The sequence below is a fragment of the Mustela erminea genome, chromosome 13 (assembly GCF_009829155.1).
Source record: "Mustela erminea isolate mMusErm1 chromosome 13, mMusErm1.Pri, whole genome shotgun sequence".
Taxonomy (NCBI): Eukaryota; Metazoa; Chordata; class Mammalia; order Carnivora; family Mustelidae; genus Mustela; species Mustela erminea.
The window spans coordinates 84,167,238-84,192,481 of NC_045626.1; the positions used below are offsets into that span (position 1 = coordinate 84,167,238).

Here is a 25,244-nt window from a genome sequence, read left to right on the forward strand (position 1 = left end):
GACTTTGCAAGACTCCAGGGTTTGGGAGGACTTGGCAGGAGCGTCCTGGGGCACCCCAGAAAGTACAGAGCCTAGAGCAGTACCTTCCGCGGGTGTTCTCTGAGATTCCACCCCCAGTCCCACCTCCTAGGGGATTAGCACAGAACACCCCCAAATCTAGGAGAGACATACAGACTTCCAGAGAAAGGTGGAGTGGAGAATAAAGCGCTGGTGTTTGGGAGGGAGTAGCCCTGGGGAAAGAGAGGGAAAGAGAAGAGAAAAAGAAGAAAAGAGGGGAGTGGCGGGAGGGAAAGCAGGAGGAAGAAGACTGCAGGGGAATCTCCCATTTAAAAGTTCCCATGGGCCCGAGAGCCGGGAGTCACCTGCTCTGCGCAGCTCCAGGCTCTCCACGGCCCCGGAGGCGGCAGCGCAAACTTGCGCGCGCCCCGGGCCCATCTCCACCGCCCGCCCCATTTGGACTTAAAAAGAGGGTGGAATGGGGGTAAAGGCAAGAAGCAAAGACGAACCCCGAGAACCCGGCCCGAGGAGAGGTCTGCCGGCGCAGGCGGCCAGTCCGGTGATGGTGGCAGCTGCGGCTGGGGCGGCAGCAGCGACGGCCCTTGGGTGGCGGCGCGTCCGGGCTGCGCAGCCAGGCAGGCGGCGGCGGCCGAGGTGCCGGCGGCCGGCGGGGCGCGGAGCCGCCTCCACGCCAACCCCAGCAGCCTCCTCCTCCTCCCTTCTCCTTCTCCTCCTCCTCCTCCACCTCCCTACCCACCAGCTCCCTCCCTCCCTCGCCTAAGCCCCAGCCGGCCGCGGACAGGCACGCGGCGCGCTCCGCGGCCTCCCCGGGCGCCGCGAAGTTGGGAGGCGCGCAAAGTGCAGCGCAAGGGGGGCTGCCGGGGGTCCCGCCGGCAGCCCCCTGCCCGGGACCGCAGCCTCTGCTTTCCCCGTGCCTCGCTCGGCCGTTCTCCCGCCGGCTTGCTCCCCGGGCCGAGGGCTCACTAGCGCTTCTCCATGGTCGCGGCGGCTAATCGATGATTGAACCGAACAAAGAGCAGCGGCGAGATCAATTCCTAATACCTATCGATGGGCAGCGGGCAGCCGAGCCCCAGCGAGCCCCAGCAGCCGCCGCCCGCCGCCCCGGGGCGCCCGCCCACCCTCCCGGGGACCTCCCCAATGCGCCCAGGGCGCGCCCTAGGGCTCCCCACGGCCGCGCGGCCGGCGCTGCCCGCACTAACCTGGAGTCGCCGTAGATCAAATCGCTTCCAATATTGAAACATCGATCCCACATTGGCGGCCATCTTGGGGGCTATTCGAGACGCACACACACAAGAGTTTGGCTTTTCTCAATGGCTGCACTCAATATCCGGGCTGGACTCCCCCCAGCCCCGGGGCCGCCGCCGGCCGCCCGGGCCCTGAGCGCCGCCGCCCGGGGCCCCTTGGGCGTCCCCCGGCCTCCTTCCACCCGCTGCCCCTCGGCGCCGCCGCGCCGCCGCCGCCGCCGGGCCCGGGAGTCGTGCGCCCCCCCGACCCCCGGAGGGCGCGGGCGGAGCGCGCCGGGCGGGGAGCTCGGCGCCCGCCCGGGGGAGGCGGCCGAGGATGGGGCGGGAGGGGAGGGTGGGGGGGAGGCAGCCTCTTCGAGAGGCGACGGCGCCGCCGCTGCCCTGCCTGCAGCCGGCTCCCGGGCCCGCGGAGCGCTCGCTGCATCTCCCCCCCAAGTCCGGGGTCGGTGTGCCGCGCGATTGCACTTGACTTTGGCTTTTTGCAAACTTATCAATACTGACGTAACGTGCTGATCAATGCAAAGGGAAGTTTGGGAGGGGGGGCTGCGGGAGGCCGGCAAGCGGAACGCCAACACCCCCCACTTCGCACCTGTCTACCCCCCCACCCCCTGCATTGCATACTTAAAAAAAAGTTAATAGTTTGCGATGATTTTTTTTTTTCTTTTGCAATCAGAGGACACACAACACGTGCCTCGGGCTGCTACCGCTCCTCCGCCAGCTAAGCTTCGGATCGGAGGGTTGCAGCTCGCAGGTAGGGCCGCGTAGACTCGCGGGCCGGCGGGCGTGTGGGAGCCTGCCAGCGGGCCGGTGGAAGCCGCCCGGGGGCGCCACTGAGTCGTGGGAAATATCACCACTGCCGCGCGCAGTTTCCAAGCCATTATATTGTTTTGATGATTATTGGGGAGCGGCGCCTTAGCCAGAGATCAGGGTTCCTTGCAGGGCGAGGGGATGGGGGCGGGCTTCAGATCCTTCGCAATAGGAGTTCTTATAACTGTTATTACTTGGGGGTCTAGAGATAAAGGCTCCTCATAACTTTAGAATGGGAGGCCCTTTTACTGTTTCGATGATTATTGGAAGGGATCCTTAGCCAAATCTCTGGAGCACTTTAACCCCCTCAGTGAGTTGGCTTTTATAATTTGCGTAGAATGGGTTAGCTTTTATTGTTATGATCTGTTGAGGGGGCCGTAGCCCTGCTATGGGGTCTTTAGGATTCTCAACAACTACAGAAATTTCTGCTATTGTTATCATCATTATTATCCGAGGGGCCTTCTAGCTGGGGACCTCAGGTCCTTTGCAGTATGAGGCTCCTTTATTACGACTGTCTTTTGGGAGAAAGTCTTTAGCCCAGCTCGAGGGAAGTTACCTCTTCTGCAATTTCGACCTTGGACAATAGGGATGAGGGATAAGTTTCTTCCTTTACATTTTTCCCTCTTTTTGCCTCTGTGCAAGCCAGAGGTTCCCAGTCCCCTCCCAACATCCCACCCCCAGGAGGATCTCAGACCCCCTAAATCCCTCCATCACTAACCCACTTATCCCACCCGCACTCTTGACCCTGGGGTCACCCTCCCTCTCTGGCAAGTCCCCTGCCAAATCCCACCCCACCCTCCTCCCTACTCCCCCAAAAAGAACGCTTCCTCCCTCTTTCTCTGGTCAAAAGATTTGCTTTTATAGACAGCAAATGGAAATTATATTCTCTTTTTATGACCCAGCTTGGACTTCTGACATCACTCTTGGTCTGGGACAATAGATCAATACAGAAGGTTGTAAAAAAGATAAAGTTTAGAAGAGTTGTAAAGGAGAGAGAATCGTGATGGATATTTTTGATGATTTTCCAATATTTGTGTCTTGGAGCACGTGCTTCAAGGCAATTAAAGTTTTTAATGTAATGTAAATAATTGTTTCATAAATGCTTCAGAAGAAGGTGTGATCTTTCTGAGCAATCACTTGAGCTGTTTAAAAAATGTAATGTGATTTAAACAAGGATACAGTATTTCTGTTACCATCCCCATACATTTTCCATGAGGCCTGGGTAAATATATTAATGCACAATTTGAAAGACTCGTAAGACCAAAAGTACAGCATTCACCAAGATGTAATGAATTAGGCCTAGTTAGCAATTCCGAGTGGCCTGTTTCCTTGCCAGATTAAATTGCACGTGATGTGTGGTTTATCTCAGCTCTCGATAACTTCACGTTTAAATTACAGCTCTCATTCTGCAAAATGAATTTAGAGAAATTTCATAACTATCACATTGCAATTTTTTTTAAATGGCTACATTTTCTCCTGAGCATCTGTAAAGCTTGCAGTTTCCTTGTCTTTGAGTCTGTTTTTTAAAGACCTGTAATAGAAAATCTGGAGTGAGTGTGAAACCCTTCAAAGCAATTTTTAACAAACCAAGGTTTTGATGAAAGATAATTTTAAATTTATGTCTGACTTTGCAGTCATGGAATAAACTGACATTGTGTACCTCCTGATATGATGTACTGAGAAGGACACAGCATCATTTCTGTGATATTCCTGCCAAAAGTACATAACCTGAATCTAATTGTGAAGAAATATTAGACAAACCCAAGTGAAGGGGGAATTCTACAAAATAGTCTGTTTTCTTTAAAAATGTTGATGTCACATGAAACACATAGAAAGATGAAGGAACTATTCCAGATTAAAGAAGCAAAAGAGACTTGACAACCAATTAAAACATATGACCCAGGATTTTCTTTTACTGTATAGTGCATTAATTAGAGCCAATGAGAAATTTAGGATAAAGTCAATAGATTGCTTAATGGCATTGTATCAATGTTAATTTCCTGGTTTTGATTATTGTATTGTGGCTATATAACAAAAGAGGCTTGTTTTTAGAGAACAGAGTGAGATATTTAGGGGTAAAGGAACAGACCTCATCATGTCTGCAACTAACTCTCAAATAGTTCAGGCAAAAATAATATGCATGTATTTGTTTATATCTATCTACTAGAATGATACAGCAAATGTTGCAGAATGGTACACCTGAGGACTCTAGATGATGTGTACACAGCAATTTGTACTTTCCGTGCAGCATTTCTGGGAATTTAATATTATGTCAAAAGAAAAAGTTAAAAGAAAAAAATAAATTTATGTCTGACTTTTTTTCAGTTGTTAGGACTATTGGGCTTCAGAATAAAAATTCTGCATGGAACTTTTCTACTTTCCTGACTGACATAGGCTGCACCTTTGACCGAGCAGGAAATTGCCACAGCAAACATGCTTACTGAAGAGCAGCAAGAAAATCCAATAATTCAGATTGTTTTAAGTCTGTGATATTTTTAAATGACTTAATGCAGTGGGTCTCTGAAGAATTCTGACAATTTTAATGGTAGAAACTTGCAGTCCCACTGAGGAACGGGTTGCTACATAAATACTGAATGATCGTGTCTTTCTGCCTGGGCCGAAACATATTAGCTTTGCTTAGTGGCTTATTGCTTTATTCACAAAATAAATTTCAGCCGTCTCTCCCCACCATATTCCAAGCGCATCGTGAGCCAGTGCCTTATTAGATGTGAGGGCTTATATTCCAAAGGCATCTGTTACCGTCTCAAGCTCAGCAATAATGAATTAAGCAGTTAAGTGTTTACCCCCAAACAGAGTTAGCTGGGGAAATGATATTATTATGGGTGGTCCTTAATGAAAGACGGTAAACCAGGAAGCACTCTTTTAGTAATCAGCCTCAGATTTGAAAACTAAAGTACTAAAATATTAAATATTTTTGCGAAAAGCTGTTTTTCATGTTCTTCATGCACACTCCCTGCCCAAACACACACACACGTGCAGATATAAAAATACTTAAGCAGGTTCCTTGTTGATTCCTGATTCTCAAAGACCAACTTATCAAGGTAAGTATTTTAAAAATTACAATGGAAAAGATGACACCCTCTCCCTGCCCCAGAGGAAGAAGAGTGTGGCTTGGGATAGACTATCCTGAAAGCAGAAGCAGACAGAGAGCTGAATCCTTTAGGAAATTCATAAACTGTGTAAGAATCCCAGGGAAGATAATGGCAGGTCCTTAGCCATGAACATAATGATATGCGAAATCCCCAGCATCGAAGCTGAAACAAAAGAAAATGTCCTTCGGTAGCTCTGTACTGCCCACCGCAGCTGCCAGGCAAGGAGAAAGACAGCTAGAGACTCCAAATTTATCTGGAAGCATTAGACAGCCCTCGGAGTGGAGCAGGGGATATGGTACTGCCTGGCTGACACCTGCAGGGGTGTGGAGTCCTGGACGTGGGCCCATGGTTAGGTCCCAGATCCAGAGGTCGGAGTGACCAACTCCGAAGACCAAACCACCAACTCCTTATGTGCAAACACAATGCTGTCAACCTCTACTATTACTAAGCACCTACTGGTTTTTGGATGCTTATAAGTAAATCTTTAGCATAATATATTGTTAGAAGCAAGACTCTGGAGTCAGACTGTCTGGATATGAATTCCAGCTCTGCCACTTACAAGCTCTGTGGCCTCGAGCAAGTGACTTTACCTCTTTGAGCCTCATTTTGCCAGGTGTACAATGGTGCTAATAATCGTACAAAAATGTTGAGGATTAAAAGAGTTAATTTCTGTGAAGCACTATGTAAATGTGCCATATCTAGTAGCTATCATTGTTCGTGGTCTCACGATGCATGGAACAGCGATCTGCATTCCCAAACTGCAGGTGAAAAGAATAAGGTCCTGAGAGAGAAATGGTCAAATGATTGTGAAAGAGCAGAGCCAGGCCTGACACCTAGTTCACTCACATTAGGCCTGGGGCGCTTGAGCTTGCCCTGTCTCTTATGGGGAGGAAAAATGGGTGAAAAAGCGGATGGCCAGAAAGCAGAGCTGCAGTGTTACCCAAGTCCAACTCTCATTGACCAATCAGACTGGAGAGGACAACACAAGAGGGTCAGTCTCCCTTTGCCTGACTCCTGTTGGAGACTAGTTAAACAAGTGTATTTGTAATGTGCTGATTATTCTCCTTTTGTCCCTCCTTCCCCATTCACTCTACCCCTGCCCAGGGCCCCAGGAAGCCAGCCTCTGTGGACTCTATCTCCCAGGCTCCCTTGTTCTCTGACATCCAGATGGATTTGGCCAATGGGGGACCTGTTTGGTAGTAAGAAGGTGGGAAGAGGGAAAGGTTAGGGTATTTATTTCCCAGCTCCTTCCCTACCTCACTGCAGTTCTGACAGTGATGGGGTTCTCTTACAGACACAGTCCGGGTCAAGTTGTCTTTCTGCTCTCACTAGGCTCTCTCCCTCCCCACACCCTTTGAGATCTGAGGTGGAAATGTCTTCCTCCTCTTGTAAGCATCTGGGTGCTTCCACATTCTCCTGCCCACAATTCTGTAAATGGTCTCATTTACAAATCTTGGCTGGGTGTACCTTCTGGGACCCTGACCTACCACACAACACTATTCAGTTATTAAGAAATGTTAATGTTATTTATATGTGTTGAAGTGATATCTAGGATATAAGACAAAATAAACATATCTAGGCTATAGGATATTAAGAAATATCCCATCTCTGCTTAAAATGTGGTACTTAGGAAAAAGTTAAAGAAAACTCGATATCATATAGTTAACAGAATTAGTTCTAGAAAATGGGTTTAGAGGCCACTTATAATTTTCACATTATTACCTAAAATTTCTTACGATCACAAATACTTTATCATCAGAAATCTTTATTCTTGGGGCGCCTGGGTGGCTCAGTGGGTTAAGCCGCTGCCTTCGGCTCGGGTCATGGTCTCAGGATCCTGGGATCGAGTCCCGCATCGGGATCTCTGCTCAGCAGGGAGCCTGCTTCCCTCTCTCTCTCTCTGCCTGCCTGTCTGTCTGCTGTGAACTCTCTCTGTCAAATAAATAAATAAAAATCTTATAAAAAAAGAAAAAGAAATCTTTATTCTTTTGGGGTGGGAGGGAATCTGTTTTCTCCTGAGACCCTGACAGATAAACATACCACAGAATGCCATATCCATCTGAGATGTCCATGAGAGAAGAATGGACTAAATAGAGAGGCAGTCCATGAACATGAACTGTTCATGGGCTGAAAGACTTAATACGGTGAAGATGTCATTTCTGTCCGAATTAATCAATAAACTTAAGACCATTCCAATAAAAATCCCAATAAAGTGTTTCACAGAATAGGCCAAGCCCATCTTGAAATTCTTATGGAGATGCAAGGGCCAAGGTCAGGGCATTTAAAGAATAATAAAGTATAGGAACTTTTCCTATCAGATATTAAGACTAATTATAAAGCTATAATAATAAAAACAGTGAGGCAGAAGGACAAATAGACTCAGGGAACAAAATTAAAAGCCTAGGATAGGGGCGCCTGGGTGGCTCAGTGGGTTAAAGCCTCTGCCTTCGGCTTGGGTCATGATCCCAGGGTCCTGGGATCGAGCCCAACGTTGGGCTCTCTGCTCAGTGGGGAGCCTGCTTCTTCCTCTCTCTCTGCCTGCCTCTCTGCCTACTTGTGAACTCTCTCTGTCAAATAAATAAATAAAATATTTTTTAAAAAAATAAAAAATAAAAGCCTAGGATAGATTCATACAAATACAGAATGGACTTACATCACAGAGCTTGCCTTATAAACTAGTGGGGAAAAGACAACTTCATTTTCAATATGGTGCTGAGCCAACTGACTACCCATATGGGAAAAAGAAAATAGAATCAGATCCCTACCTCACACCCTACACAAAAATCAAGCCCCAGGTAGAGGTGTCTGCATGCTACAGATTTAAGGAAACAAACCAAAAAAAATGTTCCTTTTTTTACCAACAGCACAAAACATTTTAACTGAAAACTATATCCTTATTAAAATGACTTGACTATGCCACGTCTGGTTGCTTGTTTAAGCATCCTAACAGCTCTGCTCATGTAATAGCCCAGGGTCCCTTTCAGAGCTGTAGCTATAGCAGAACCAAGACTGAATTTTCTTTGAGCATCCCCGGAATGAAACACCACTTGGCACTTGGCAGCTTCCAGGAGATTTAGAAACATTAGCTAATTAGAGTTTCTAGGACTCTGCTCTTCACTGGCACAGGCTCCTCTTCATGCACACAGCTTTGCTGAGCCCCTGAGAAGCTGGTCCCTGGGCAGGAACCTGCCTTCCAATTCTGCATCCCATTTTAGCAGTGGAGTGTGCAAACCAGACAGTGACCTAAGACCTCCCAAACAACCACCACGGAACTGAGGGAACCCATTTGGCTCTCCATCTCTCCTAGGTCCCACATCTCTGGCACGAGTGTCTCCATTTGGCTTCATGCCCACTAGGGCACTGATTCCTCCATCGGCTCCCAAGACTGTGAGCTCCCAAGGACAGCCATAGGTCTTTCCTGTGCCCTGAGAAGAACTGAGCACCCCCACCAGCACTCCCACCCACCCACTTAAATAAAACTCCACAAATTGTACCCCTAAAACCTGATGAAGAGTGTAGACTGTTATTGCAGCTTTTCTTAAGGGGCAAGGTATGAAGCACTTAACATCTTAACAATCCTTTTTGCTTCTTCCCTGAAGTTCCCTTCATTAAAACAGCCACTCTAGTCTCTATTTGTAATTCCTCTCCCCTCAAATGTCTCGTCCATCTTCTCCCACTCATCACTCACTCTTATTTGCTCAGTCTTCCCTGGTGCCTCCTCCCTTGTCCTCCATGTCTGCCCCTTCCCTCTCTCATTGCTCCTTCTTCACATCTGAGGTTCTCACATTTCATTTAGTCAGCAAAATAGGAAGCCAAACCAAAAAAAAGAAAGAAAGAAAGAAAGAAAGTGAGATAGCAAGATGTGAATCGTTACAATTTTCATTTTGTCCCTGTGTTACTGCTGCACTGTCATCATCACGGTCATATTGATGCCTACTATGCACCAGGGACCTTTCTAAAGTTCTCCCCAAATCTCACATCTATCATGGCTGTATCCATTCTGCCAGTGAGAACACTGAGCGTCAGGAAGACAGAATATCTTGTCCAAGTTCACTCAACAGGACAGTGGCTGAGCATGGTTTAGAAGCGCAGTGAGAAACTATGCACTTTTACAGTCCTGCTACAGAAGCCCTGACCCTAGCTTTAGCTTTTTCTGCTGGCCCTGCTCAGGGCAGGAGGGAGAGCAATGTAGGTACTTCTGGAAGATACCATTCAGACAAAGCGTAGCTAATAGGGGTTGTTTCTGTCACCCCAGGAGCCAGTCCCTAAATTACCACTCTCTCAGCCTCCTTAAACCTTCTGATTTCTTGGCTCTTAGGTTCCCCAAAACAAAAGATGATCCACTTGTCCCCAAAGGACAGGAAAATAATAATGCTGCCATTTATGGCCTGCTTTCCCCAAGCTGGGCTTGCTCTGCCCATTATCTAATTTCCTCTTTGTAACAGCACTTGGAGATAAGTATTGTCATTTCCTCCCCTTAATAGCTGAGGAAACAAAGGTTCAGAGATGGTAAGTGACTTGCCCAAGGTCATCCAGCCTGTAAGCAACTGAGCTGGGGGTCAAATCCTGTTCTGTTTGATGTCAAGGTTGAGGTTCTCAACCCTGAATACCACCCCCTTCCCTTTCTCAGCTGCCTGTAAATCTCTGTGGGGCTTTGAACTCACTTTGAATTTTTTAATTCAATTCCAGCTGGTGAGGGGCTCAGCCTGGGTTGAAATTCAGAGCCTTCCCTTAAACTCACAGTCTCCAGCCTCTCTCCAGAGCTCAGGGGGCCCAGGATGAAGATTCTGAAAGCTCTCCTTTGAGGTTGGGTCCCCATCCCTTCAACCCCAGAAACCTCTGTGAACCCCTCAGTGCCTGGGGGAGCAAAGCCTCCCCTCCACTTCAAATGCTCCATGACCCAGGAAGCAAATCTAACCCTTCTGCATGAGCCCTTCTGCTCCAAACCCTTGGGGTCCATCAGGATCTTTGGCAAATGTGCCAGGCATCGGGGGCCCGTCCCAGACCCTGCCTGTGAAAACAGCATACGAAAGAGACTTTTAAATGATCCTCAGTACCTCAGGCCAGGGTCTAACCTGCCACCCATGTACCATCCCCCCTTTTGTGCACACATATATACACACCTGCTCTCACAGACATAGTTTGTATACACCCCTATGCACACTCTCATGCATACACCTTTACATACGCATGCACACACACACCTGCATGCACACCACACATTCATTCGTGCACATTTGAACACAAGCCAGAAACATATTCTCTGGGACACACCTGTGTGCTCACACACAGACTTACACAGCCTGTGTGTGCATGTGAATGAGCATACAGCGGTGATACATGCGCTTGTGTGTGCCCAGTGGTACCTTCCAGGGTGGGGCAGCAACGCCTCTGCTGGGGCCTCCTGGAGCCCGGCCTTTGGCAAAAGCCCCACCTGGTGGACACTTGGTGTATACGCCAACCCCACCTCCAAGCCAAGTGCCCTGGGACCACTGAGGCTCTGGTGAGTACCCAGGCTGGCTAGCAGGAAGAGATTGAACCCAAAGTTAGACTTCGGAGCACCCCTATTCCTTTAGAGTTGTCTCTCTCTCCTCCTATTCCCTTCCCTGGGCAACAATTTCCCTGGCCAAAGTCAGGGAAAAGAACACTGGGTCCAGGAGAAGGAGCTTAAATCACTGCTCTGCCATGTGCTAGTTTCTCTCCCATGCCTCAGTATGCTCAATTATAAAATGAGGGTCCTCAAACAGGCATTTGGAAGAACTAAATGACATCATGGACACAAAATCAACTGCCGTGTATCTAAGCATTGGACAGCCTAGAATGAGTCTGAAGTCAGACCTGGTTTTTTTTTTTTTTTTTTTTAAGATTTTATTTCTTTATTTGAGAGAGAGTGAGCTAGAGAGAACAAGTGGGGGAAGGAGCAGAGGGAAAGGGACAAGCAGACACCCCACCGAGCAGAGAACCTAAAACGAGGATCGATCCCAGGAGCCTGGGATCATGACCTGAGCCCAAAGCAGCCGCTTACCCGACTAAATCATCCAGGAGTCCCTTGTTGTTGTTGGTTTTTTTTTAAGATTTTATTTATTTACCTGAGACAGGAAGAGAGAGAGAGTGAGCATGCACACAAGCACAGAAGCAGGGAAAGAAGGAGAGGGAGAAGCAGACTCTCCACTGAGCTGGGAGCCCCATGTGCGTCTTTATCCCAGCACCCCAGGACCATGACCCAAACGAAGGCAGATGGTTAACCAACTGAGCCACCCAGATGCCCCGGACCTGTGTTTAAATGGAGACCAGGGCTTAAACGTTCCTGGGTGTGGGCCCTTGGGCAAGTCACTCCATCCCTTGAGTGGGCTTCATTAACTGTGAGGTGGGGGAAAGTCCCCAACAAGTGGTTAAAAGAAGGAAACAACGTCATGGACGCAAAATCCATTACTCTCTCCATTTCTCTCAGACCAAAGACAGGAATAGTTCAGGGGTAATAGAAGCAAGGCTGGAATCTGAAGGACCCCGGTCCAAATTCTTTTTTTTTTTTTTTTTAAGGTTTTTAATTTTTATTTATTTGACAGAGAGAGATCACAAGTAGGCAGAGAGGAAGGCAGAGAGAGAAGAGGAAGCAGGCTCCCCACTGAGCAGAGAGCCTGACACGGGGCTCCATCCCAGGACAGTGAGACCATGACCTGAGCTGAAGGCAGAGGCTCAACCCACTGAGCCACCCAGGCGCCCCTTGGTTCAAATTCTTAATCAAATCCTGATTCTGCCACTTTTGAGATGTGACCTTGAGTAAGTCACTCCCCTTGTCCAACCTGTTTCCCCATATGCACAGTGGTACCTCTTAATGTTGTGAGAATTAACCAGATAATGCATGCAAAGAGCCTGACATCAGTAAGCATTCCATAAATGCAGACTGCCACTGTCCGCAGTGAGGTTTGGGGGAAACAAGTGATATCTGGAGGGTGACAGATGACCCTCAGGAGCTCCATATAATATCTGTATGTTTAGAACTAACTATAATTTAATCACCATGTGCCAGGTGCTGTACTAAGCCTTCTCTAGGAATTAAATGATTTAATGTCACAACAACTCCATTAAGTAGGCATTATTATTCTTCTCATTTTACAGATGAGGACAGTGAGGCACAAAACTTGCCCAGGGCCACAGAGCCAGAGAGTGGGTTAAGATCCAAGCAGAGTCCTCTGGATTTCTCCCGTTCCCTAATCCTACAGAGCTGTCCTATCAGCTCTGACTTCCCAGCCTCTCCTAAGAGAGGGAAACTTCCCCAGAGGCTGAAGTCTGCTTTTCGAGGGCAGGTGCTCCCCAGCAAGTCCCCCAGAGTCCCCCTCTTCCTCCTAATCCCAAGGGAGGAAAATGTCCATGTTCGAGATGTGTATCCTGGAGGGCTATGGAATTACGATAATCTTGGGGAGGCGATAAATGTAATGGAAATAAAGCTAACTAAAGAGAATCTGCTAATCATGGGAGCCTGTGTCAGAAAACTTGCATCTGCTGGAGGTTGCTAAGTGGCATGAAGGTGGAAGGAACCTGGCTGGCGAGGCTTCGCCCCACTGCTGAAGCATCACCACAGAGTGGAGGGACAGATGGTGGCTCAGACAAGAGACGAATGTAGAAGAGAGATTAGGTACAGGAAACTGGGTGCTCCACATTTTATTTAAAAGTCAGTTGCTGGGCACTGGCTGCCTGATGATGCCAGCTCAAGGGAGACACTTTCGGATGTGGCATGGCGTTCGGCAGAAGCCTTGACTCAAGGCTTTTTTGTCTGAACCCTGAACCTCTGGCTCCCTGGCTGTGTGGCTTACATCCAGGAGCTTTGCCTCTCAGGAGCTTGAGTCCGGCCACATGACCTGCTTCGGCTAACAGAACGAGGTGAAGCGTTGCTGTGCCAGTTTAAGCCTCCATCTCAAGATATGTTGTATGTTTATACCTGCCCTCTTGCATGGTTGCCTTTTACCATGGAAAGAATATGCCTGGGCTGGCCCAGGAGGATGCAAGAGTCAAGGGTAGGGAGGACCCTGATTTCCTGGATGACACATGGAGGACAGAACCCCTCACTCAGGAAAACCTGCTAAGGATTATCCCATGACTTCGAAACACACCTCTCATGCTGGACCACTGGGGCCTACTTATCACTGCAGCAAGTGGTCCTAGTGCTGTCCCACTGACAGGCCAGACCCTGCACCCCTTCCTGAGCCAGTTCTGTGGTTTCACCCAACCTGGATGCCATGTGGCTTTGTGCTCTCAGCCTGACCTAAGACTCTGAGCTCCCTGAAATCTGATGAGCCCCGCTATTAGGCCATCCAACTGCCCTGACAGGATCCACCTTGGCCCGCAAGTGAGGTTCCCTGGTGCTCTCTTCAGTGTTCTTGGTGGTCTCCACCCCTGGTTCTGGGTTCTGGGATCCTAGCAGGTTTTATACCTGAGCCACTCAGTCCCCATGCCATGTGGCCTTGGGCAACCCACCTAGATCCTCCCAAACCTCATTTTTCACACGTGAGAAAGGGGAGTGCTGCTTCCTTCCTGACTCCAGAGTGGGAGCATGAAGATCCCAACCGAAACGTGTGAATCCTGTAAAAATAGCTAGAATGAGGTCCATCATTCAATGCTGACTCTTAAGGGACATCACTGAGAGAAACAGAGAAGAATCCCACTTCTTTTGCCTCAACTTCCCCTTAGCCCTCACCCTATTTCTCTTCTTTGTTAAGGTTTTTTTTTTTTTTAAAGATTTTATTTATTTATCAGAGAGAGAGGGGGGCAGAGAGCAAGCACAGGCAGACAGAATGGCAGGCAGAGGCAGAGGGAGAAGCAGGCTCCCTGCCGAGCAAGGAGCCCGATGTGGGACTCGATCCCAGGACGCTGGGATCATAACCTGAGCCGAAGGCAGGTGCTTAACCAACTGAGCCACCCAGGCGTCCCTTGTTAAGGTTTTAAATGTCAACTGTTTTTGGCAAGTTGGTGCTTCAAAAGAAACAAAGACTTACATATCCCAAGATGACCTCGTGTAAAGAGATTTCTTTCTAGAGCTCCATGTGACAGCCCCAGACATGTATTTCACAGAAGAGGACACTCAAATTGCCAACAAATACCCAAAAAGCTCAGCCTCCCTAGTTGTTAGGAAAAACTCAGATTAATACCAAAATGTGATACCATTTTGCACTCATCAGATTGACCAAAATTTTAAAGCCAGATAATACTAAGTTATATCAAAAATGTTTGGGGCACCTGGGTGGCTCAGTGAGTTAAAGCCTCTGCCTTCGACTCAGGTCATGATCCCAGGGTCCTGGGATCAAACCCCACATCGGGCTCTCTGCTCAGCGGGGAGCCTGCTTCGCCCTCTCCCTCTGCCTGCCTCTCTGCCTGCTTGTGATCTCTGTCTGTCAAATAAATAAATAAAATCTTAAAAAAAATGTAGAGCAACTGGAACCCTCATGTACTGCTGGTGGGGGTGTAACTGGTACAACTACTTAGAAAAGAATCAGGCAGGCAGAATCTAGCGAAGTAGAAACCATGCATGCCGATTGCCCCAGCAATCGATTTCTAAGGATAAATTCACTAGGAATTCTTGTCCAAGTGTATCCAGCAGGATATAAATGATTTGTATCTTTCCATAAGATTGTTTACAAAAGATTGCCCATAATAGCAAAAGAACAAAACAAATAAACAAAAACAAAGGGGGAAAAAAGTAACAACCCAAATGCCCATCAATAGCAGGCTGGATAGAATAAATCGTACTGTATTCACACAATGAAAATCTATAAACGGAGGGAATAATGATTCAAAACCACACTATTCAACATGGACAATTCTCACAAATAGTGTGCTTAGCAAAGAAAACGGGTTGCAGATTACAAACAGTACAATATTATTTATGTAAAATTTAAAAGCAGGTGACCCTATACTGTATATTGTTTAAGGATGCATTGTTTGACTTCATGAAAAAAACCAGGGCTAAACCTGTTGTGTGCCACTTAGCATGTGGCCCTGGGAACATTTCATTTTTCTGAACTTGGGTTTCTTTGCAGGGCCACTGTGAGGGTCTTGAAATCATGTCGTGAATATACCTGGTGCACAGTGAGTACACAGTAACTGTTGAAGATGACGGTTTGATTATTTGGGTAGGTTCCAATTTCCAAATGTCAGTTTTCTTAAGGCAAGGTACCTTGGGGTCCCCAAAAATATGAGCATTGGGGAGGGCAAGAAAGAAGTGGCTACTGTCTTGGTGAGTGCTCCATTTTGTAGTCAGCCCACACGCAAGAGGTAGTACCTGTGCTGAAAAAAGGTTCAGTCCCTGCCCACAGCACGCTCTAGACTAAGGCCTTTGATAACCCTCTACAGTCTCCCCCTCTCCCTTCTTCTTCCACAATGGACTAGGATGGTCAAATCCACTGAAATTAGTTGTTTTTCCTTGAGGGCAGGAAAGGCTTAACTATTAAACCCTGCTAGTGTGGTAAAGAATGAATGAAATATAAAACAGTTACATTTATTTATTAAAATGGTCTAAACATGCATAGTCTTCCATGTAAGTTCTCCTTTGCTACTGTATCAGGCACGGCTCTCCAGAGACTGAACCAGTAGGAGATACACATAGTAAGAGATTTATTGCAAGGAACTGATTTATGCAGTTGTGGGGCTCAATAGCCAAGTCTGAAATCCTTGGGATTTCCATGACGAAGAACAGACTGGAAGTCTATGGTGAAGCTGCTGTCCACAGGAGGAAGTTTCTTTTCTTCAGGGAAGTTTCAGTTCTGCTCCTAGGACCGCTTCAACTAATTGAATCGACAGAGAAAAATCTCCCTTAAAGTCAACTGATTATAAACTTCAATCACATCTAGGACATACCCTTACAGCAACACCCAGACTAGTGGTGTGAGTAATGGGCACCCTCATTCAGCCGGGCTGACCCATCAAACTGACCTCACCTGAAAGCTTCTCAGCAGCGCTCTCAAGTTTGGTGCAGCTTAATGATCAGCTCATGTCAATGCGTCAGGGCTTTTTCAGCTGAGCTGCCTCCCGTCTGCTTTTGTCTAGATGTCAGCTTGATCTTGCTCTTTCTACTCTGTCCATGAGTCTGATATCAAGGCCTCTAGAAGCTCTGGATCCACATCCTTACAGGGTCATGGCCAAAAATGAAAGGGAAGGGGCTGATCAGTCAAGGTTGGATCGTGGACGATAGGGTCTGTCGTCCAAGGGCAGTAGGTGGACAGCAAATGCACAGACACCATGCGGTGGCTGCGAGCTGGCAGCTGCTCAAGTGTGCAGAGCTCTGTATTTCCCGAAGTGTGGTCTATGACCTTCAGATATTTCTAGAGCATGCACAGGACATTCTATAACCTCAAATCCCACGGGGAGGAAGATGGCTATCTTTCAAGTGTCTCTCAGCCTTTCTGATCACTCCGAAGCCCACAGTTCACTGAGGGGCTAGAATGTCTATAATACCTCTGTCTCTGGAAAAAGAATCTCCCTTTTAAACAGAGAACATGTCTCTGGTTCAGCTCTTCTGGCAGCCAAGGCTTTAATTCATTACTTTACTCTCAATGTATTTATTTACATGTAGCTATTTTCTATTTATGGCAGGAGATGCCAGATTTCCATTTAGAATGGTGATAGGAAGTTTCCTTTTACAAAGACATTTATTTAAGCAAAAAGTGAGCCAGGTTAGAGAAAAATATTAAGTAAATAATAATATAAGGCACATAGGTCCTGGAAAAATGGTGCATGTGGATGTGAAAGATTAAAGCGTTGCATTGGGTGATGGTCTTGGCTTTGACATTAGACATCCCAAATTTAAATCTAGGCCATACTCACTATGTAAACTTGGGCAAGATGCTGAACTTAGCTGCGTCTCAGTTCTTCATCTGTAAAATGGGAATGATGATACTCATTGTCAAACTTCATAACCAGCTTTATCCAAACCCCGCGGGACCAGATGTATTTTGGAATTCAAATTCCCTCAGGTTTTCAGAATACCATATACTGTATATTATATGCAAGGTCTGGGAAGCCCTATGTGGCCCAGTACATCAATATTTCTGCAGCAAAATGTATGATTGTCCACATTAAGTGGGTTGTTGCTGTTGTTGTTGTTTTTTAACTCTACACATTGTACCAGTCCTGGGCAGATTTTTGTCGCCAAATGCTTGCCACAAACTTGAAAATAAAAACTGTCCATATTCCAGAGTTTGGGGGCTTATTGATTATACATAAGGGCTATAAGCACGGACCAGCTTCATATAAAGTGGGCAGGGAGTCGACAAGACTAGTGAAACTTGAAATTGCCTTAGTCAAGCCCATGCAGGGAGGTGGCAGAAGGATCAGGGAGCAGCCAGGGGCCAGGAGGGAGCATTTAGGAAGAGAAGAGAGGCAATCAGCAAAATGTGCACCCATCTCAGGAGAGATTATAAAGAGAAAATTACACAAGCTCTCCAAGACCTCTCTGATTTCTCCTTCCCCGTGGCCCAAATTCCTCCATTCCTTCTCCTCTTCCTCCTCCTCCTCTGCCTGGTGTTGCTCCGCTCATTTCCCTTGCTGGCGTCTGGCCTCAGAGTGGATATGTAACGAAGTTATAGTCAAGAGATGTGAGGTAAGAGCTGCTGAAGTGCTTCTAGGAAAGGTTCTTATGGACATTTCTGTCCCTAGATGTGATGTCTGGCGCAGGGGTAGCCATATTGGGGCCGTGATGGAAAGCAGGCTGAGGGTAGAGGCCACACAGAGGATGGCAGGGTAGAAAATTGATATCATGTAGCCACTGATCACACCAAAATTGGACCCAGCTACCTCTGTACTTCTTGTATGATATAAAGAATGCCTATTATAATTTTAAACAGAGTTGCAGTTATCTGTTATTTATAGTGGAAGGGTATTATTTTGGTTATTAAAAGAAAGTATAAATCTGGAAGATGAGAAAATGTGGGGAGTCTTAAGTTATAAGATTGTAATATAAACAAGATTGAATTTTTTTTTTAAAGATTTTATTTATTTATTTGACAGAGAGAGATCACAAGTAGGCAGAGGCAGGCAGAGAAAGAGAGAGGAGGAAGCAGGCTCCCTGCTGAGCAGAGAGCCCGATGCGGGACTCGATCCCAGGACTCCAAGATCATGACCTGAGCCGAAGGCAGTGGCTCAACCCACTGAGCCACCCAGGCGCCCCAACAAGATCGAATTTTAAAGACTTTAATACCAAATAGCATGATAGATAGACAGGCAGGCAGGCAGGCAGACAGGGGGTGTTCAGAAAGCTGGTGTGGGCTGGACTGGTAAGAAAATGGCTTTCATTAAGGAGGCTGGAAACTTCCTCAAACTTCACTAAAAATCTTCCTGGTTCCATTTCTGTATTCTCAGTGGGGGGGGGGGGGGGCAAATGATTCAGCTCAAGTCTAAGAGCACTTAAATTCCTTCCCGGGATCATAGATGTTCCTCTACCAGGAAAGAAAGCAAGGCTGTGTGGTTTGGGAAGATTCTGGGTAGACGCACAGCCTTAGCAGTGTTCTGAGCTTGTCTGGCCTTCAACGTGTGATTTTGAGAGTTGGAAACGAGAAGATTATAACTCAGAATGGCACGCGGGTGTGAAGCCGACTGCCTTGCCAGCTATTTGCCTGTATTTAAAACACATATGGGTGATATTTTTAAATATCTTTGCTGTGTGATTGAAAAACATTGCAGTTGCTACTTCGTGGACGTGGGTTTTTATGCAAACCCAGGGATGGAATGATGAGTGTATGTTGTACCTACGTGGGCTTTGCTGGAGAGAATGTAAGGACAGAATGGCACAGCCTGCATAAATGTCGGGCCGAGAATTGCGGCTGGGCCATTCAACATTTAACTTGGGTGTAGGGGCTCCTGGCAAAGCTCCTTGGTTTTCTTTGAGATCCTTCCCTCTGCACTCTTTCCAAGGGGTCTCAGTGGAAGTATTCACCCCAGCTCTGGGAATACACATATAACCCAGAGCTGGCCAGTGGAGTACTCCAGGCCCAGTGGTTGGGTGGGGGGCAAGCTCATGTCCCAAGGCAAGCCAATGAGACCAGTGGGAAAGAAGCACTTCCCTCCTTCTTATGTTGCTAAGCTGAGAGGAAGTATATTGGGAACTTCCCAAGGCCATCTCTGTCATCATCTGAGGAGAGCCTCCTGGGAATAAAATCAAGGCAGTGGAAAAGAAAGCCTGAGAGATGGAGAGAATCCTGGATCCAGCCATGCCTGAAATCTATGCCTGGGTCCTTTTTTTTTATTTTTATTTTTTCACTTAAAAAAAAAAAATTGTAGTGATTGTCAGAGGGGGAAGGAAGAGCGGAGAGGAGAAAAAGGTGAAGAAGATTAAGAGAAACAAACTTTCGATTATAAAATAAGTCATGGGGATGAAAATACAGCATAGGCAGGGCGCCTGGGTGGCTCAGTGGGTTAAAGCATCTGCCCTCGGCTCAGGTCATGATCCCAGGGTCCTGGGATTGAGCCCCGCACTGGGCTCTCTGCTCTGCAGGGAGCCTGCTTCCTCCCCTCTCTCTCTTCCTGCCTCTCTGCCTACTTGTGATCTCTGTCAAATAAATAAATAAAATCTTTAAAAAGAAAAAAAAAAGTACAGCATAGGCAATACAGTCAATAACAACTCTGTGTGGTGAGAGATGGTAACTACACTTGCCGTGGTGAGCATTTTGTAACGTATATAAATTGTGAAATCACTTTTTGCATACCTGAAACTAATATAATATTATGTCAACTATACAGAAAAAAATTGTGGTAAAATATATTTAACATGGGGCACCTGGGTGGCTCAGTGGGTTAAAGCCTCTGCCTTCAGCTCGGGTCGTGATCCCGGGGTCCTGGGATCGAGCACCGCATTGGGCTCTCTGTTCGGCAGGGAGCCTGCTTCCTCCTCTCTCTCTCTATTTGTGGTCTCTGTCTGTCAAACAAAATAAATAAAATCTTTAAAAAAATATATATATATATATATTTAACATAAAATGCCATTTTATTTTTTAAAGGTTTTTATTTATTTGTCATAGAGAGAGAGCACAAGCCACAAGCAGGCAGAGGCAGAGAGAGAAGCAGACGCCTGCCGAGTGGAGGGCCCGATGCAGGACTCAATCCCAGGACACTGGGATCATGACCCGAGCCGAAGGCAGTGGCCCAACCAACTGAGCCACCCAGGCGTCCCATAAAATGCCATTTTAGGGGAGCCTGCGTGTCTCAGTCAATTTAGCGTCTGCCTTCAGGTCAGATATGATCCAGGGTCCTGGGAGCAAATCCCAGTAGGGGCTCCCTCCTCAGCAGGGAAGTCTGCTTCTCCCTCTCCCTTCCTCTGCTTGTGATCTCTCACTCTCTCAAATAAATAAATATCTTTTAAAAAAAAGAATAACAACAAACCATAAAAAAGCCATTTTAACTATTTCTAAGCATACAATTCAGTGGCATTAATTACATTCACAATGTTATGCAACTATCATCACTATCTATTTCCAAAAACTGTCACCCCCCCCCAAACAGAAACTCTGTACCCATTAAGTAGGTACTCTCCATCTGACCCCAGGACTTTTAATTTAATGTTTTTAGAGTATAATATGCATACAGCAAAATTCTCACTTTTCACTGTGGTTCTATGAGTACTGACAAACAAATACATTTAACCAGCACCATAATGGAGATGTAGTACAGTTCTAACCTCAACTCCCAAATCCCACATTCTCCTGGTCATCTGCTCTCTGCTCTCCCCCCAACTCAACCACCTGGCAACCACCGAAGTGCTTTCTGTGCCTAAAGTTTTGTCTTTTCCAGAATGGCATATAAATGAAATCACACAGTCTGTGGCCTTGTGAGTTTGACTTCCTTCACTTAGCATAACGCATTTGAAGTTCATCCATGTCATTGGTGTATCAGTAATCTGTTCCTTTACATTGCTAAGCAATAATAAAACACTGCATGACTGTACCTCAGTTTACCCTTTCACCAGTTGCAGGACGTTGGTTTACTCTTCACTTTCTCTTAAGCAGCTGGAGTTGGGTTTCTGTCACCTGCACCCAGCCAAAATGATCTAGACAATAAAAGGGGAGAAAGCAACTTCCCCTCTCAGAAATTACCTCTGTCATCTATAAAATGGGAGTGCGTTGCTCACAATGGTTCTGAGTGTAACAGAAATCTTGACTCCAAATTGGTTGAAAGAGATGACTGTTATCTCCCATTCTGGGGAGTCTTGACATAGAACATATCACAAGGTGGCTAATTTAACGGGTCAACCCCAGAGGTTGGCGCTTTCCAACTTTTTGTTCTGCAGTGCCTCAGGATTTCCTTCTCACCACGAAGCAAGTTCACGGGAAGTTTTCTTCGAGGACCCCAGAGGTGGCGCTCGGGAGCCCCACCCAGCAGGTTTCTCCTCACGTCTGAGTGGTCAGGACTGGGTCACGTGCCTGCCCTGATTCAGTACTTTAGGAAGGGGTGGGACCACCTGACTTGCAGATGTGGGGGGGGGCACCCATAGTGCCTACCATCCCCAATACAGTGGCTCTGCTATCTTACCGGGTGTTGTGAGGGTCAAGGAGGGTATTAGTTCCTGACACCTATGAGATTTTGGACACATTACAATTCTCTTCTGCACTGAAAGGCAGGTGGCGCTTCCAAACCTGAGACAATAAGGTGACATGGGCACAGGTGAGAAACACCAAAAATAATTTATTAGTTTGTTTAACTGGAAAGTTTAACAGTGCAGTGGGCTCCTGGCACAGCCTAGAGGTTCAGTTTCAGACACTGTCATTCTCCTTCTCTGGGCTCTGATTTCTTCTGTGTTGGCCTCATCCTCAGGCAGACTATTCCCTCGGGTGGCAAAGATAGCTGCCCAGGGGTCCAACCTCCCAGGTTCTTGTCCCCAGGGGAAAGAGAAAGCCTCCTCCCAAAGGTTCTGATGGAACCCAAAGTTTCCATCAGATATCCTGGGGAAGACTGTCATTAGTCTAGGTGAGATCACATGCTTATGTCTGAGCCAATCACCCCACTCTCCTAGATTGGGCCCAGATGACACACCCCATTCCCAAGCTGGGGCAGGGTGGTGGTGGAGGGTAAAGCCACAAGGACATAAGCTGATCAAAGGAAAACCAAAAGACTGCTTGCACAAGAAAGGGGAATGGCTTGTGGGCATAAGCAGCACTATTTTCTACAGTCGGAATTTTACTGATAGAGAAACTTACACCCAGAGAAGGTAAGACACTCAGTGTCACAACAGTGAATCCTAGCCATGAATTCTAGCTCCTGAAGGTCTAGCCATTACACCAACGGTCAGGGCATGCAACGAGGGTAGGTGGGCCTGTGGTTTCCTAATAGTGCCCACTCCAAGCTCTTTCACTCCCCATCCTCCTTCTCCAGTGAGTCTCAACCACTTTTCTCACTTTGAGATTTGGTCTACTTTGCACCTGAACTGCAAATTGATTGCTGTGGGCTGAATTCTGTCCTCCCCCATTCAATGTGGAAGCCTTAACTCCTAATATCATGGTATTTGAAATGGTGTCTTTGGGAGATAATTAGGTTTAAATGAAGTCATGAGGGTAGGGCCCCCATGATGGAATTAATGCCCCCAATAAGAAGAGAAACCAGTGCTCTCTTTCTTTCTCTTTCCCTCTCTGCCATGTGAGGACATAGCAAGAAGGCAGCTGTCTTTAAGTCAGGAAGAGGGCTTTCACCAGTTGACCATGCTAGCTAGCACCCTGATCTTGGGACATCCAGCCTCTGAACTGTGAGAAAATAAATGCCTGGTCTTAATGTACGGTATTTTATTATGGCAGCCCAAGCTAACCAAAACAGGGATGAATTTAGAGCAATAAGCACTGATTCAGTGCCTGCTGAGTGACAGACCCTGTGTGGGATACTAAGGTTCATTAGCTGGGTCTTCACCAACAAAGAATTTGGAATCTAAAAACAATGTTAAAATATTAATAATAGATCTCCTCTATCTTTTCTGTAAACTTTGAGATCACTTTTATTTAAGAAAAGAAATTTCCAACACAACCAATAACCTCCTTGCACTTTCTTCCTCTCCATCTGTCTCTAGAGACAGAATAGCACGTAGACCACAAAACTTTGCATCCTTCTCTACATACTTATTTCCGTGCATGCCAAGAGGGGAAAAAAAAAAAATGACAGCTATAAAGAGATGGCAGATGCTCTTAAGTGCCCTGTGTTCAGAGTTTTCCATGTATAACCTCATTTAATCTTCAAGTTAGTTGATGAGGCAGCCATTATTTCCCAGATGAGGAAGCGGAGAGGCTCAGAGAGGCAAGTGTCTTGTCCAAGATCACACAGCTGGGAAGCAGAGGTAGGATTTGAACCTAGATCTGATTTTAATGTCCAAACGTTTAACTCCCATTGAATCTCCTTAGCTAATCAGTGCTGTGGATGGATTCACAAAAGAGATACTCATCTAAAGCTGAGAGATTATGATGACCTAGATTTCTCCATGGTAAGGGCAGCTACCACCGAGGAAGCTAGCTAGCTGTGATATGAATGGATATATTAAGACTTTTTATTGACTCTCAAAGAGTTAGTAATGATATCACTTTTGTTATTCATATGAGCTTACAGTTATTGAGTTTCACTCTGTGCCAGTCATTCCACATGTTTTAACTTTCTTCCCCTCACAATCCTGTGAGCTAAGTCTTACCATCATCCCCTGCCTTTTCCAGGTGAGAGATTTGAGGCTCAGCGGAGCTAAAGCAATGAATGAGTGAATGAAATTAGAGAATCTCACAAATCTTTGCGGAATTAGTAAATTTTCCAAAGTGGAAGGTTTTCTCCAAAACCCTTGAGGTGCTAGAATCTTCTGAGTCTGTATTCAGAGAGAAAGGGGCTAGAGGGAAATTTAGAACAAAATTCTCCTCTCATAGAAGGAAAATGCTGAGTGTCAGCTGAGAGTTCTTGGGAAATGTCATTCCCCACCAACCTCTGCCATACCCACAGGGACTGTGGTTGGACCTGAAAATTCTGGAAGTTTCTCTGAACTGAGAGCTGGTGGAGGTGGAAGAGAGTTGGCTTTTAATGGAGTCTCACAGAAAATGCAACAATAGCAGTGCTATGCCCTGTGAGAGCTGCAAATGGGGTCCTCAGCAAGAGGGAATACAGAAATGCACATGCTTGAGCTGTTCTGCCATCTAAATGTGCATAATGAAAAAAACTTGTATAAAATGTAATAAAACAGGTCTGTGAATGCAGCCTTTAAAAAATCATGTGCATCTGGGTTTTGTCCTGAAGAAGACCAAAAAAAAAAAAAAAAAAAAAATTCCAAAATTCCACCAGTTTGGTGAAGTTGGATGAGAGGAGTGATTAAACAGTTATTATTTGATTTTGTGTTTTTCACAAAGATAATACATATTTGTTATTATAAATTCAAGTAATGTATAAGTAATGGTGTATCATTTAGGACAAGTAACAGTAAACTTAGTAAGCTTGGCCCAAAAGATGAAAGTATATGGTTAATTAGCAGGAAGCCTGAAGGTAGATGATTCTGGACTTGGTTTAGGGAGTCAACAATATTAACAAGAAACTAGATTCCTTTGTTCTCTCTGCACTGCCGTATTCAGTGTGATGAAATGTGGTGATGTCTCCCTTCATGGTCACAAGATGGCTGCCATAGCTCGAGACATCAGGTTCTCATGTCACAGTCTCAAGCAGTAAGGGAAGGGGTATGATGGGGCTAAAAAAAAAAATCTTGTCTTCTTTTATTAAATTTCATTTTCTTTCCCAGAAACTGCATTCACAAAGTTGTGTGGACTTCAGTTCAAACCCTAGCTCTCCCACTCAATCTCTGAGCTTCAATTTCTCCATCCTGGAAAAGGGAGTAATCGTAGTTTCCTTATAGGGTGTTGTGAGAATTAAACGAGAAAGCAAGTCGTGTATAATAAACACTCAGTAGCTCTATGGGTACCTTCTTTTTGTCTGTCCAGATTCACCCTCCTTTACCTTTCTCCTTATTCTGTGCTGCCGTGGGACTGCAACAACAGTCTCCCTTATCTTCTGGCTTCCGGTGGATTTGGTCAATGGAAAGTATCAACAGGAGACAAGGGGGAAGTAGATAGGTCAGCTA

General features: G+C 46.3%; 1 protein-coding gene across 6 annotated transcripts in view; it reads right to left on the reverse strand.

The window, feature by feature from the left end:
* Window positions 1-25,244, reverse strand: part of CUX2 (cut like homeobox 2) — a 316,587-nt gene that overhangs the window by 257,637 nt on the left and 33,706 nt on the right. For 2 of the 6 annotated variants that reach the window (XM_032309657.1, XM_032309658.1), the window contains exon 1: window positions 1,218-1,535. The exons of 1 other annotated variant lie outside the window; for it this stretch is intronic. In XM_032309657.1, the coding sequence (XP_032165548.1) occupies window positions 1,218-1,280 (63 nt within the window). In that variant the 5' untranslated portion in view covers window positions 1,281-1,535. Of the gene's footprint in view, window positions 1-506; window positions 742-1,217; window positions 1,536-25,244 lie in introns of those variants that run through there. 3 more of the 6 variants (XM_032309666.1, XM_032309660.1, XM_032309662.1) reach the window with 3 other exon arrangements.